We start from the raw sequence: 16,712 nt of genomic DNA on the forward strand, positions 1-16,712 counted from the left end.
CAATCTAATGGCCCCTAACCCCTTAATCACTTTAGTGATTAATAACCGCTATAGTAATTAAGAGGTTAACCCTCCCCCGCTACCCACCCGGGAAGCCTAACCACCCACCCAGGGCCCACTATACCCAACTTGTACCCATTGATTGGCATAGTAGTACATCATACCCGTATAATTTGGGCATGATAAACCACTATAACAGTCAATTGTCACCGTAATAAAAAAGTATGAATGCCAAAAATACACAATAATAAAAGAAATACACACGCACCTTAACAACCCAATTAAATAAATAAATCACTAGCCAACCAATTAAATCAATAAAAGCACTAGACAACCAATTAAATAAATAAAAGCTCTAACAAACAAAACAATTAATGAATTTAAACCAGTAGCCAACAAAACACATAATTAATTAAAAACGCTAACCAATCCTAAAAATGTACTTAAAACAAGCCATCCAAATTCCAAACAATTGAATCCAAACAATACAAACAAATCAAAAAAATTACAATCAATTCAAAGCAAGCATTTGCCAAAAAATGCATAGGCTGTCACTGTATTTATCTGTACCCTAAAGGGGCACAGATTAATACATTATCAGTTAATGGGCAATGTTTGTGATGTCATATTATGGATTGTCTTTTCCTTACTCCGTTAGCCCTCTCTATTCTTGATACAGTTTAGTTTTACTAAGCTGCCAACAATATCTTTTGGCTGTGTTCTGGCTCTGCACACGCTGTCCAGATGGATCAATATGGTTCGCATTAGATCAGCAGTTTCTTTTTTTTTAATTACATTTAGATTATCCATTCTTTAGTTATATAGCCTTATCCCTTAACTAATTATTATGTGTTTTTCAGAGCACTAGTCATGGTGTTTATCACCTCAATTTGTTTGTATTCTAGAGTTTGAGTTATTCATTAATAGAATAGTTTTTCATATCCACACCAGTCTAACTAATTGACAAGTTTTTATGATTTTTTTTAAATAAAATATTTTACTACTTTTGAAATGTTTCAATATGTATCCATGTTATGTAAATAATCTGGCGCCAAAAATAAGTCCAAACACCAAATAAGTGAATCTGATAATACGTAATGTCCACTCCTGTTCACCTGATGATCCTTCAGACGTATCTTGAAGGTTGTCTCACAATATGTGGAGATAAATACAAACAAACACAAAACCGATCATAGTGTGTTTGTAACACTTTATACCCTGTTGATAAGACAATACATACAATAACATAAAAGACAAACATTAGCAACCACTCAAACCAACTAATACTAACACAAAACTAAACAACACCTAATGATGAACTAAAAAAACGACTTATTTAATAAAATATAAAAGTAATAAAGAGTCACATACACAGGGAGTGGCGACTTGAACAATCTGCTCCAGTGGGGGGAAAAAAGGAATCCTACTTACAACAAGCAGGGTGCAAACAAGCGTTGTGGACAGTCTCTGTCCTAATGGCAGGTCTCAAAGCAGGGTGTCCGTGGTATTATCTCCAGAGTGTTGGTACTGCAGCATGTACCGCCGCTTCACCACTGTAGGTTTCACCGCCTCGGCAGAGATTCACTCACAGAGTCTCACGCACTTTCCTTGTTGTTATATTATTGTATGTATTGTCTTATCAACAGTTTATAGATACACACTGATCGGTTTTTTGTTTGTTTGTATTTATCGCCACATATTGTGAGACAACCTTCAAGATACATCTGAAGGATCATTAGGTCAACAGGACTGGACATTACGTATGGTCAGATTCACTTATTTGGTGTTTGGACTTATTTTTGGCACCGGATTATTTTTTGTTTTTGTGCTATGTATGATCTGATTGGTCGTTGGTTCCTGGCAGCCTATCTTATATAATATAAGATTTATTGGTATTCAACTCTAGTGTTTAAGTCACATTAATTATTAAGTATTGCATTAGCACATTTTCCTTTTTTTTCACTTTCATCCCATATACTCTAGTGTTGTAGCTTTAAAAGTACAAGGATACATCAAGACACTTATTACCACTTAACTAATATCAGCTGGAATCTTTTGATATAAATATGGGAAGTTCCAAAACAACCTCAGCCTCTGCCGAAGTTGCATAAACGCAACGAAACGCGTAAGGTTAAGTTTGTCTCCGACTTGTGCTGAATGGTACCACACTACGAACCTGGCTCCCATTGAAGACCACAACGAAGGGGGAATCCCATGCCAGTGCCACAGATTGCCAGAGGACAACGTTTGAAGTGCACCATCTCCACTTCCTGTTTATGGTTTGCAGAAGGCGTCCTACACCACGGCAGATGCATGAGGGAGACTGTGGACCAAAGGATCTTGCACTTTTATATTGTTTATTTATGAGTGTAACCATTGTGGATTTTAACCTCTTTTTTATTCAAACTGTTCAAGCAATATTTCACAAGGAGAGTGCACCTTGTCTTTCTTTTTTTCCTTTTCCTAGATTCACATTGGGAGTAGGTTTTTCCCTGTTGAGGCAGCCTGCAACTCCTAAGGCTCAATTGTGGTATTTATTTTTTTTATTGCTTGGACCTTTAGGTTATTCAATTATCTTATGATTTCAATATCTTCTAGCTATGACAACGTCCACCTGATCTTCGAAACCGGAATTACCTGATGATTTCACAGTGCAGTGTGTGATAAGAACTAAAAAAAAAAGTAACAATATTACATAAAACCAAATGCTTTGGGACAGACTGAACAATTTTCAAAAAGGATTTCCACAGACAGAGCAGAAGGGCGGATTCTGTTTCTTCAAAAAACAAAAAAAGCGAAAGGAAAAACTATCAGACACCTGAGGCTGTTCGCATAATAAGGTTTCCTGATGTTAACTGTGCTAATATTTATACTACAGTTTCTCCTTATTCAGTTCTGAAGATACTATTCAATAGAAAACTATAAAAATTACCAAGTTGTACACATGCATCTGTTTTCTTTATACATCCATGTATGATGAAGTAAAAACAATAGTGATGAAAGCTTGAAGGACCCAACAGTAAAGGGGTTAAGCAGTAAAAAACCTTGCAATTCACAGACTCCTGAAAAATGCTTTTAGAGGCCTGCTATAATCATTTTATATTACTACCAAGCAGTAGCAAGGTCTGGTTGCCAGAACTTCCTTGATTCCTTCCTGTTATGTCTCTCACTATATACCTTATGTTATCCGCAGTAGTCTTTGAAACTACTTATGAAGTGTGTAACTATAATGCAATAATAACAGGGAACAAAGGATGGGGAGACAAAAAAAATCCAATCATTTCCACACCCTGTGTGTTTTCTTATCCTTATACAACCTTAACACACACACACACCCACCCACATATATACATTTTATACACATATATACAGATACACAGTTAGGTCCGGAAATAATTGGACACTGACACAATTTTCATAATTTTATCTGTATGCCACCACAATGGATTTGAAATTAAACAACCGAGATGCAATAGAAGTGCAGGCTTTCAACTTTAATTCAAGGGGTTGAACAAAAATATCGTATGAAACGTTTAGTATTTGCAACCATTTTCATACACAGACCCCTTATTCCAGGGGCTCAAACGTAATTGGACAAATTAACACAATCATAAATAAAATGTTCATTTTTAATACTTTGTCGAGAATCCTTTGCAGGCAATGAATGCTTGAAGTCTGGAACGCATGGACATCACCAAACACTGGGTTTCCTCCTTTGTGATGCTTTGCCAGGCCTTTACTGCAGCTGTCTTCAGTTGTTGTTTATTCGTGGGTCTTTCTACCTTAAGTTTTGTCTTCAGCAAGTGAAATGCATGCTCAATGGGGTTGAGATCAGGTGATTGACTCAGCCATTGCAGAGTATTCCACTTCTTTGCCTTAAAAAACTCTTGGGTTGCTTTCACAGTACGTTTTGGGTCATTGTCCATCTGTAAGATGAAGCGCCGTCCAATCAACTTTGCTGAATTTGGCTGAATCTGAGCAGACAATAAATCCCTATACACTTTAAAATTCATCCGGCTGCTTCTGTCTTCTGTCACATCATCAATAAACACTAGTGACCCAGTGCCATTGTAAGCCATGCATGCCCATGGCCACTGCCTCCAACGCCTCCACCGTGTTTTACAGATGATGTGGTATGCTTCAGATCATGAGCTGTTCCAAGCCTTCTCCATACTTTTTTCTTCCCATCATTCTGGTACAGGTTGATCTTAGTTTCATCTGTCCAAAGAATGCTGTTCCAGAACTGGCTTTTTTAGATATTGTTTGGCAAAGTCTAATCTGGCCTTTCTATTCTTGAGGCTTATGAATGGTTTGCACCTTGTGGTGAACCCTCTGTATTTGCTCTCGTAAAGTCTTCTCTTTATGGTAGGCTTGGATAATGATATATCTACCACCTGGAGTGTTCTTCCCTTGGCTGTATGTTGTGAAGGGGTTTTTCTTTACCATGGAAAAGATCCTACGATCATCCACCACTGTTGTCTTCCGTGGACGTCCAGGCCTTTTTGTGTTACAGAGCTCACTAGTGCTTTCTTTTTTTCTCAGAATGTATCAAACTGTTGATTTGGCCACTCCTAATGTTCCTGCTATCTCTCTGATGGATTTTCTTTTTTTTGTAGCTTAAGGTTGCCCTGTTTCACTTGCATTGAGAGCTCCTTTGACCGCAAGTTGTGGGTTCACAGCAACAGCTTCGAAATTCGAATGCCACACCTGGAATCAACTCCAGACCTTTTACCTGCTTAATTGATGATGAAGTAACGAAGGAATAGCCCACACCTGTCCATGAAACAGCTTTTGAGTCAATTGTCCAATTACTTTTGGTCCCTTGAAAAACAGGGGGCTACATATTAAAGAGATGTAATTCCTAAACCCTTCCTCCAATTTGGATGTGAATATCCTCAAATTAAAGCTGATAGATTGCACTTTAAGCCAATATTCATTATTTAACTGTAACTTGAATTTATGTTGGTACACAGCCGAAATAACAAAACTTGTATCAGTGTCCAATTATTTCCGGACATAACTGTATATTATATATATATACATACGTATATATATATATATATATATATATATATATATATATATATATATATTGTGACAAACGGCTTACTCCGGGGCTCCGCCGTCTGTCCGGGACTGTTAGAACACGGTCTTTTAGGGTAGGTTAAATGATGAGACGTCACGTACTGTTCCTTTAAACAGGCTATGCCTGGTTTATTCAGTCCCAGGCACTGAGACTGCCACAGTTTAAACAGAAAACAAAGCCAAACAAAAAGCTGCTCGTCTGAGCGATAACTTAAACTTAGATGTCCCTGACTCAGAGTTGGAAGTGGCTTGTCCACTTCCACCAACAAAATAAGTACCTTTGCAGTCTTTAGACAAACTAACAGAATGAATGAAGCGATTTGGGAAAGAGGCTTTCTCACCCCTCTGCAGTTCAGCAGCCTTCCAGGCTCTTGGGCGGGGCCCAGAGGAAACAGGAAACAGGTCTTATATACCTGAACTCTAATCAGCATGACAGGTGACAGAAAACAGGCAGCAGACAAACTGTGGAATGGAGTGCCTGTACCACGAGGCTGCCCTGTTCAGCTTAGACAGGACAGAAACTGTTCAGTATCCTGGGAGCCCTGTATATGGAGTTTATTACCAACCCCTGGTTTCTGTCACATATCCTCCCCCCCAGCTCAGACCTCGAGGGGTGAGCGACCATGGATATTAGGGAGTGCATCCTTGACAACCCGTCGGCATTGCCATGTTTGTGCCCCGACCTGTGTTCCACAGAAAATTTAAAGGGCTGTAGGCTTAGGAACCACCTGGTCACCCTAGCATTCTTCTCCCTATTTTGACACATCCAGGTAAGGGGTGCATGATCTGTGACCAATCGGAACTTTCTCCCCAACAGATAATACTTGAGTGTCTCTACAGCCCACTTTATTGCGAGACACTCTTTCTCGACTATGGAGTAATTTTTCTCCTGGGGATTTAGTTTCCTACTTAAATAAAGGATGGGGTGCTCCTCCCCTTGAGACTCCTGGGAGAGTACCGCCCCCAGCCCTACCTCAGATGCGTCGGTTTGGACTACGAACTCTTTGGAGAAGTCAGGTGTGACCAACACTGGTTGGGCACAGAGAGCTTCTTTCAGGCTTCTAAAGGCCTGTTCGGCTTCGGGGGACCATTTTACCATTAGCGGTCCTCTTGCTTTTGTGAGGTCGGTTAGTGGGGTTGCCTTAGTTGCAAAATTGGGAATAAACCTCCTATAGTAGCCAATTAACCCCAAAAAGGTCCTTACTTGTTTTTTTGTGACTGGCCTTGGCCAATTTTGTATCGCCTCTACTTTGAGTGTTTGTGGTTTGAGTAACCCTCTACCAATAGAATACCCCAGATACTTGGCCTCCTCCAGACCAATAGTGCATTTAGCGGGGTTAGCAGTTAGTCCAGCAGACCGAACTGCGTCGAGCACAGCTTGGACCTTTGGAAGGTGGGACTGCCAATCTTCACTATGGATTACCACATCATCCAGGTAGGCGGCAGCGTACCGAACATGTGGTTTTAAAATTTTATCCATCATTCTTTGGAATGTGGCGGGAGCTCCATGTAAGCCAAAAGGCAGCACCTTATATTGAAAGAGGCCGTCTGGGGTTGAGAAGGCTGTTTTTTCTTTTGCCCTTTCTGTGAGGGGAACCTGCCAGTACCCTTTTGTTAGGTCTAGGGTTGTGAGATATCGGGCTTTGCCCAGTCTCTCTACAAGTTCATCCACCCTGGGCATAGGATAAGTATCAAATTTTGACACCGCGTTTAGTTTCCGGTAGTCATTACAAAACCTTGTTGTACCGTCTGGCTTTGGGACTAAAACTATAGGGCTGTTCCACCCACTTTGGGATTCCTCAATTACGCCTAGTTTTAGCATTTTTTTAACCTCTAAACTTATAGCCTCTCTCTTGGCCTCTGGGATTCGGTACGGTTTAAGGTTAACTCGGACCCCCGGTTCAGAGACTATGTCATGTTTAATTACGTTAGTTTTACCTGGCTGTGTAGAGAAGATTTCTTTGTTCCTTCTCACTAAACTCTGGACCTCTCGTTTCTGATGCACGGACAGTGTTTCAGCTATGCTAACCTCTGGGTCAGTTTCTTGATTCTCTGACGGACCTGGGGGTACTAGGGTTAACAAGACCTCTCTATCTTTCCAGGGCTTGAGTAGGTTTATATGGTAAATTTGCTCAGGTTTCCTCCTACCTGGCTGCCTTACCCTATAATTTACTTCTCCCACTCTATCCAAGACCTCATATGGCCCATGCCATTTAGCAAGGAATTTACTCTCCACGGTGGGAACCAGAACTAGTACCCTATCACCTGGAAAAAAAATTCTGACCCTAGCACCCTTATTATACGTATTCCTTTGTGCTTCTTGAGCTTTCTCCATGTGTTCCCTCACTATGGGTAGGACTGCAGCAATGCGGTCCTGCATTTGGGCAACATGCTCTATTACACTTCTGTAAGGGGTAACCTCGTGTTCCCAAGTTTCTTTGGCTATATCCAGTAAGCCCCTTGGATGTCGGCCATACAATAGTTCAAACGGGGAGAAGCCTGTGGATGACTGGGGAACTTCCCTAATGGCAAATAACAGGTATGGTAACAAACAGTCCCAGTTTTTCCCATCCTTATCGACCGCCCGGCGTAACATGCTCTTTAAGGTTTTATTGAACCTTTCCACTAAACCATCTGTTTGTGGATGATAGACTGAGGTTCTGAGATGCTTGATTTTTAGGAGTTTACATAGCTCTTTTGTTACTTGGGACATAAATGGTGTTCCCTGGTCAGATAAGATCTCTTTAGGAATTCCGACCCGGGAAAACAGAAGTACTAACTCTTTTGCTATGTTTTTAGCAGAGGTGCTACGTAGGGGAACTGCCTCCGGATATCGGGTAGCATAATCTAATATTACCAATATATGCTGATGTCCCCTAGCAGACTTTATTAGGGGTCCTACTAGATCCATAGCAATCCGGTCAAATGGTACCTCTATTATGGGAAGGGGTACCAATGGGCTGCGGTATGCTTTGAACGGGGCGGTGATCTGACATTCTGGGCATGAGGAACAATAGTTTGTAATTTCTGCCAGAACCCCAGGCCAATAAAAGCTTCGGAGAACCTTTTCTTTTGTTTTTTTTTTTTTTTTTTTTAAAGTTCTTTAACCCCCAGACCTTTCAGTGTTCTGCCCGCATTCTCCACCATATGTGACAAACGGCTTACTCCGGGGCTCCGCCGTCTGTCCGGGACTGTTAGAACACGGTCTTTTAGGGTAGGTTAAATGATGAGACGTCACGTACTGTTCCTTTAAACAGGCTATGCCTGGTTTATTCAGTCCCAGGCACTGAGACTGCCACAGTTTAAACAGAAAACAAAGCCAAACAAAAAGCTGCTCGTCTGAGCGATAACTTAAACTTAGATGTCCCTGACTCAGAGTTGGAAGTGGCTTGTCCACTTCCACCAACAAAATAAGTACCTTTGCAGTCTTTAGACAAACTAACAGAATGAATGAAGCGATTTGGGAAAGAGGCTTTCTCACCCCTCTGCAGTTCAGCAGCCTTCCAGGCTCTTGGGCGGGGCCCAGAGGAAACAGGAAACAGGTCTTATATACCTGAACTCTAATCAGCATGACAGGTGACAGAAAACAGGCAGCAGACAAACTGTGGAATGGAGTGCCTGTACCACGAGGCTGCCCTGTTCAGCTTAGACAGGACAGAAACTGTTCAGTATCCTGGGAGCCCTGTATATGGAGTTTATTACCAACCCCTGGTTTCTGTCACAATATATATATATATACATATGTATATATGGAGGACTGATTAATACCCACAACAGAGGCGCATGACACGCACATGGTGATATTTTCCCTAAGCTATTATCTGCATACCCATGACTGTCCTCTGTTCTATACAGGGTTTTTTCTATGTCAATTTTTTCCACATACGTGTGGTGATGTCCTCCTTACCTAGCCTCCAGTTAGTTTATTTATTTTGAACTATCTGGTTTATGTAGCATTCGTTTGCACATTAGTAGATTATTTAATCAGTATTAGTGCGATTCTTGCTATATGAGTGTGGTTTGATGTTTTCTCTTATCCCTGTGTGTGAGCAGCTAATTAGTCACGCCTAATTAGAGGGAGAGCACATGTTTGCACACATTTTCAGTGCTTTGATTACCCTCTGGGTGACTATGTCTGCCCTCACTTGAGTATCCATTTGTTTGATCAATATCATATTTGCTTTGTACAAATTTGTATTTATATGTGACATTTCTGATTCTCATGCATGCCTGCATATCAGGTTTTTCTATATGTATATTACAATTTATGAATTGTCACACCTGTGGCCCCCTTTAAGATCTATTTTAGGACCGGCCGGTCATCATACCCAGTGGGATCCTCTGATTCCCTCTGTGTGTGTATAGATCATCCTCCTCTGCCCCCTTTTTTCTGCCATCTGGGCATCCTGTTTGGTGTTTTTTTTTGGTACAATTAGCAATTTTGTGGGATTTGAGATGACTGTGTTTTCCTTGTCTGGTATTGTTTTTTAGATGTATGTTATTTTTAGTTTGTTGCATGTGTTTTTTCTGTCCATGATCAATAAACCCTTTTGCATTTAAATTATATTTTTCGTGATCTGAGTGCTTTTCATTGGGATTTCTGTCTTTTTTGTGTGTTTATATATATATATATATATAAAAATATATATATATATATACACGTTATATATATATATATATATATATATATATATATATATATATATAAATAAATATATATATATATATATATATATATATATATATATATATATACGTATGTATGTATATACATATAATATACAGTTAGGTCCGGAAATAATTGGACAAATGGTTAAAAATGGTTTTTGAAGCAAAAAGTGGGGTTGCAGACCTGCCTAAGACATGCAGATGAGCATACAGCTATATTTGCATATTTGCTTTCCTGTGGAGGGTTTTTGTCACTTTTTTTTTACTCACCATAACTTAACTCAGTATTATGGTATAGATTATCCCATAAGCCTCTCTTGCATTCCCAGTAAAATCAACCCCACACTGATGAGACCCATCAAGGTCGAAACAGCTGTCTGTGGGTGGTTTTCTGGGTATGCACCTTAACCCTGGCTGTGCTCAAAGCTGTGACCATGCAGCAAGCTTAAGCCTATAGGGAACCATGTTAAAAATGGTTATTGAGGCAAAAAGTGACACTGTGTGCTCATTTGCATGTCATTCCCCAGAATCCCTTGCTGCAGTGGAAGTGCTGTGTGCTGGGTGATAATGGTGAAAGACGGGGTTGCAGACCTGCCTAAGACATGCAGATGAGCATACAGTTGTATTTACATATATATACATATATATATATATACATATACACACACACACACAATACCAACGTATATACAGTTAGTCCTCGTTTTACGACGCTTCGTTTTACGACGAATGGCTTATCCGACGCTGTCCAATGCATCCCTATGGCCGGTTTTACGATGCCGAAATGGCTTATCCGACGCTCTTACGACGCTTTGCAAAGTTGCAACATTATGTCAATCAGAAAGCTGCAGTCAGAGAAATCATCCAGATCAGTCTGTGTGAAGGTTTTGTGGTATATTTATGCCTTTAACCATGTCTAACAGTTTTATTATACAGTTCTGGATTCAATAAATAGAATCTTTACATCATAATGTATGTGTGTGCAGCATAATCTTATTGTTTGAGTAAAATATTTTGTGTATTTTAGCATTAAAAATGCATTCAGGAACGGAACGTTTAAATTAAACAGTGTTCCTATGGGAAAACGGGTTTCGCTTTACGACGCTTCGCTATCCAACGCCATTTTGAGTAACGCATTGCGTCGGATAACCGAGGACTGCCTGTATATATATATACAGCTTAACCCTGTTATAGTGCGACCCGTTATAACGCGGTTTTCACATGGCTCCCATTTAAAAATAAAATAAAAAAATTACATTTTTTTTACACTGCACACACTGCACACACTGCACACACTGCACACACTGCACTGCACACTGCACACACTCCGTGCACACTGCACACTCACTGCACACACTCTCACTGCACACTGCACACACTCTCACTGCACACTGCACACACTCCGTGCACACTGCACACTCTCACTGCACACACTCTCACTGCACACTGCACACACTCTCACTGCACCACTGCACACACTCCCAGCACTCACTCTCACTTCACACACCACACTGTACACACTCTCACTGCACACACTCTCACTGCACACACTCACACTGCACACACACACACTGCTCACAGCACACACTCTCACTGCACACACTCTCACTGCACACACTCTCACTGCACACACTCTCACAGCACACAGCACTCACAGGATCCCCTGACGAAGTCCTTAGTGACGAAACGCGTAGGGCGTTTCCCAAAGAGGCGAGTTTGTGGCTGACATTACTGCACGAACGGAGAGAGTACCTTGGAGCTGTTGCTATTTTGCTTGGGACTGCTGTTGCTTCCGGTTTTGCGGTTGCCTGCTGGTGAGCAGTGAGAGCTGTGGGAGGTGTATCTGGAGGGAGTCTCTGGCCGTGTTGCTGATTATTACATCATCTGTCTGCAGTGGCTCACGTGCACCTTACTGAACCAACGGATACACCAGAGGTGGCACCAACGGGACAGGCTGATACATTCCCTTCACAGCTTCAAGGCGATTGAGTATATCTCATAAATGCTATTATTTTTACTCTGTTTGTGAGTGCGCTTTTATATTTTACAATCCCATAAATACTGTTTTATACTTTATCACACTAGGAGTGCGCCTGTTTTTTCTTCTTGTTTTCTGCAGATATATATATATATATATATATATATATATATATATATACTGTATGCAGGGGTGTTCCTCACAGCAGTGGTGCAGCCGCAGCAATACAGTAAGAACGAGACAGCACTCAGAGGTAATTTTAAAAAAAGATTGTATTGGAGTAGGTGGCACAAATTTTGGCATTTGTGCCTGTTAACTACTTCTAAGGGACATGCACCTACCTTTAACTGCATACACGTGAGTGCCAACTACTCTCCATTGACTATATATATATATATATACTATTAAGGTTATGGTGGGTAAAAAAGTGACAAAAACCCTCCACAGTAAAGCATAAAGCAACTGTAAATATTACTGTATGTTCATTTGCATGTCTTAGACAGGTCTGCAACCCTGTCTTTCCCCATTGTCACCCAGCATACAGCGCTTCCACTGCAGCAAGGGATTCTGGGAAATGACATGCAAATGAGCACTCAGTGCCACCTTTTGTCTCAAGCTCATATTACACAAGCCAATCCTCAAGCCAATGCATGCTGTTTTAAACACAGCTTTTAGACAGAGGCTAGGATGAGATGCAAAGCCATTAAACCCACTCACAGACATGTTTCAACCTTGATGGGTATCATCAGTGTGAGGTTGGCCTTAATGGCTAAGCAGGTTTGAGACTAGACTAGGTAATCACCACTACTATTAAGGTTATGGTGGGTAAAAAAAAGTGACAAAAACCCTCCACAGTAAAGCATAAAGCAACTGTAAATATTACTGTATATTCATTTGCATGTCTTAGACAGGTCTGCAACCCTCTTCCTCCCTCAGTTGACTTATTTTTGCTTATTTTGTTTCTGACAAAATCTGTGAGTATGATCGCGGGGTCACCCATATTAAGTTCCATCTTTCTTCTAGCTGTGGGGGCAAGGCCGACTTGGTTAACAAGTATTTTAAGGAGTATGCCTTATTTACAGTAGAAGATAAATATGGATTCATTTTATTACAGATTCTATTATCTATGACACAATGTTGGATGTTAAAATAAATAAATACATGCAGTCCTCGGTTATTCAACGGAATCCATTCTGGAAGTAGCGTTGTATAGTGAAACCGTTGTAAAGTGAGTCACATGTTAATCAGTGGCGGTGAGCGTAGGATAACGCATTCAGGCGTCGGAAAAATGGCCCTTAGGGTTGCATTGTAAAGCGTTAGATATGCCATTCGTTGTAAAGTGAAACGTTGGATAGCGAGGACTACCTGTAGTGGTACTACTTATCAACCCATACAATCACACCAAACACAGATGATGGATCCAGATTTCTACATGTGATATAAAGCAGGAGACTGCAATATTTTCCCCCTGCACCTCCCTGCCGGCTGTCCCCCTCTCCGTCCCCCCCCCCTTACCTTGGCTCCAGCATTCTGGGCGTCAGCACATCCCATTGCCATGGAAACATGACGCCACATGGGCCTGCGGCATCATTTGACGCCACATTGCCATGGCGACGCGTCTCCAGACGCCGTCTGAGCCAACGTAAGTGGAAGTTTAAAGATGCCTTCTCCGCTTCCCCAGCATTTAATTTAAGTGCCTTCGGGAACACGCGGGGCCTCTGTAAAACCTGCGCCCCCTGCGGAGAATCTGCACCCCCCACTTTGCGCACCCCTGATATAAGGCAGGACTGCGCAAACTGGGAAGGTGAAATTTTCGGGGTTGGGGGCGCTCTTCCCCAGAAAATTTTAATTAAATGGCGGGGAAGTGCACGAGCCCTCTGAATATCGCTTACCTTGTCTCCGGCGGCTTTTGGTGGCGCATCACCATGGCAAAGCAACATCAAATAATGCTGCAACTTCATGGCCACGTGATGTCACATGACGTCATAAAATGCCGGAGAAAAGGTAAGGGGGTGGGGGGCACGAGGAGGGGGGAGAGAGCAGGCAGGGGGGCACATACGAAAACGTTTACGCACACCTGATATAAGGAATGGTAGACAGGACTGACGGCTGGCTTACCTTAGGTGGGGCCCAAGGCAGCATGCTGGAATCGGGGCCCCTCATCCTGCAATGTCATGACGTCACAGTGGAACGTGACATTATGACAACACGACGCTGGAGAAGGAAGGCTGCTCCGCATAAGGTAAGACCCCCCCTGCGCACGCACACGTGCAACTCCACCCGCTACCTCTTACCTCCCCCATCTATCTCTTAGCACACACACACAGCCTCCCTACCTTGGGATGAGTAGCGGTGCAGTCCTGTGCTAGTTCAGGGACTCCCCAGCTCCCCCTCTCCTAGTCAGGTGGTATATGAATTCTGGCGCCAACAAGAGGGAGCCCGGCGAGGGAGCCCGGCCCCCCGAAGGGGCTGGGACCAAGGCAACCGCCTTGCCCTAAGGCCGGCCTGGAAGTGTACGGGTTCAGGGTTCTGTTCAGAAATTGTGTTGCTGAAAAGTAAACCTTTTCTCAACTGCAAAAACAATGCTGCTCAGCACACTCTGTTTCCTAATTAATGGTAGAAAAGCACTAACTTGAAGCCGCTATAATGGCTCACGGGAATTTCAGAAAGAATGCAGAAGACTTCCTAAGAATATTTTGTTCTCTGAGGGATAAACCATATATTAATTTGTTATAATAACAGCTGGTAACGGTTTATTAGTATTTTAGTTAGTATGGATGTTACTTGTGTAGCCATATATCCTCTTGGCTACTAATCTACCCTGCCTAACACATAAGCCCTGGTACCAGTGCAGGCAGTGTTAGGATTAATCCGGGTTTTCCCATGCAGTAAGCAGCTCCCTTGTGTGACGGGAGGCGGGCGTAGGGTCTGTGTTCTGACCTATCAGGGGCTCAGACCTTAGACCTCCCCCCTGGATACAAAAGGGGCTGCAGAGCCTAAATTTAGTGGTTCTCAGTTCTGGAGCTGAGAGTGTTGTAGAGACCCTCTACCTTTGGGGAGTGGGGCAACTAGCCCTTATTCCACCAGGGAACTGGGGATAGAACTTTGGAGCCTCAAGCTCCCTGGGTTGAGTCCAGGAACCCATCCAAGTGTACCTGTTGTATGCTGATCAGTTTGAAGAATAAAGACTGTTCTTGTTTTATATACTACTGCCTGAGAGTGCAGTTAATCAGGGGGAGTACCAGAGAGCTTTCCTGCAGGGTCTGCACCCAGCTCTGTTGGGGTCTGCGGGGAATGGAGGCACTGCACCGAGTGAAGAACTGAGAAAGAACCCTAAAGCCTGTCCTGTTCGTTCCCACAACGGTGGACACTCAGGGCCTTCCTGTGAACCAACAGGTAGCACCATCACAAGGTAATCGCAGTGATTCTCCCTTAGGGTGGGGAAACAAGGGTTACACTTGATAATTATATAATGTTAGCCATCATGCAGGACTCTCTCCATAGTCGAACCACATACAAATGCTGCTTTCCATTATCTGATGTGATATAATACACTATTGCAATTGTAAAGGAAGACCAACATTAAAATCGTCAGTTCTTGTAATACATTTAAGCACAAAAGTGGCTCAATATCTTCAATTCTGTTACATTTTCTCCCTCTGTAGCCACTATTTTATTTGACAGCAGCTGTTTCAAAACTGCAGCAGAGGGAGTATTTGATAATAGCACTGTGTTTCCAGAAAGAAAACAGTACAAGTGGATTCTAAGGCTAAGTTTTACGTGTGGAATTGCAGCACCCCCTAGTGCACAGTCTCTGCTCTTACTATGCATTTAGGGAGCAGAAATCACTGTACAAACGGTGCACTTGAGGTGGAACATACTCTGCTGTTTTCAGGGGGTGGGGGGGGTTTAACAATATAATGACATTGAGTGTTATATCAGGCAAATATTTAGCCCTTTCAGTGGTGGACTGACAAAGTACAAAATACATTGAAGAACACTGTATTTCAGATTGCAGGAAAGCTGGTGAAAAGAACAATGCACGTAACAATTTCTCAAGGATCCTCCTCAAAAACTTGTGTAGAGAATAGTGGACCCATAATTCGCTTCCCATAAATTAAAGTTGAAATAAAGCCAATTAGTGTGTTTCATACTTCATGGAGTCTATTCTACTAATAATCTTTCATAACATACATCAATAATTGCTTTATACGGATAAGGAACATTCCGATTGCTATATTGAAAGGGGCAATTCCAGCCGTTTTTCTTTTCTTCGTTTTTTTTTAACACAGGATTGAAGCAGGGGTCTCCAGAGCTGAACTCCGTTCATTTCAGCTACGGGGACCCCCTGCTTCCCGGAGATACACACCTACGTAGGGGATGCCAGTAGCCGCTCTAAGGTTCACTATATGGCTGCTTTTCAAAGCTGTGTGGCCCTGCGAATAAATAGGAAGCCGTAACGTCATCAGGTTCGGCTTCCTATTGGCCCATGTGACTTGGAAGGTGAAAACTGCAGAGATACCGGTACCCCCTTCGGAGGTAAGCATCTCCAGAAGCAGGGATCTCCGGAGCTGAAGTTAATGGCGTTCAGCTCTGGAGAACCCCCGGCTTCAATCCTGCATTAAAAAAATGAAAGAAAAAGGGGGGGAGGGGGAAACCGCTTGGATTGATCCTTTAATGGTATAAAGTGTAGCACCAGTTTTATCAAAGCACAAAAAAAATCCAAGAATCAAATCTTCATTTGAAACAAGTTAATCAGGGTGTTGGCAACCTAACCATTGAAATAAGAGGCCTGATTTGTGGAAGCCAAGATAACTCATCTTCACTTTACAGTCTGGAATCCATAATGTAACCTATTATTGTAAAAGGGGAAGGTCATTATTCCACCATGTACCCTCAACTTTAAAAGGCATGAAAAGTCCTTTGCAAATTTGCTTACCTTCAGGGTTCAGTTCTAATGTCATAGGCAGCAGAAAAGGGG

General features: G+C 42.1%; 1 protein-coding gene across 9 annotated transcripts in view; it reads right to left on the reverse strand.

Annotated features, from left to right (window-relative positions):
- BBS9 (Bardet-Biedl syndrome 9) overlaps window positions 1–16,712 on the reverse strand; it is a 488,279-nt gene that overhangs the window by 237,387 nt on the left and 234,180 nt on the right. For 8 of the 9 annotated variants that reach the window (XM_075586677.1, XM_075586680.1, XM_075586683.1 and 5 more), the window contains one exon: window positions 16,671–16,685. The exons of the other annotated variant lie outside the window; for it this stretch is intronic. In XM_075586677.1, the coding sequence (XP_075442792.1) occupies window positions 16,671–16,685 (15 nt within the window). The remainder of the gene's footprint in view (window positions 1–16,670; window positions 16,686–16,712) is intronic. 9 annotated transcript variants of the gene reach the window in all.

Source organism: Ascaphus truei, chromosome 2 (genome assembly GCF_040206685.1).
Source record: "Ascaphus truei isolate aAscTru1 chromosome 2, aAscTru1.hap1, whole genome shotgun sequence".
In the NCBI taxonomy this organism is placed as follows: domain Eukaryota; kingdom Metazoa; phylum Chordata; class Amphibia; order Anura; family Ascaphidae; genus Ascaphus; species Ascaphus truei.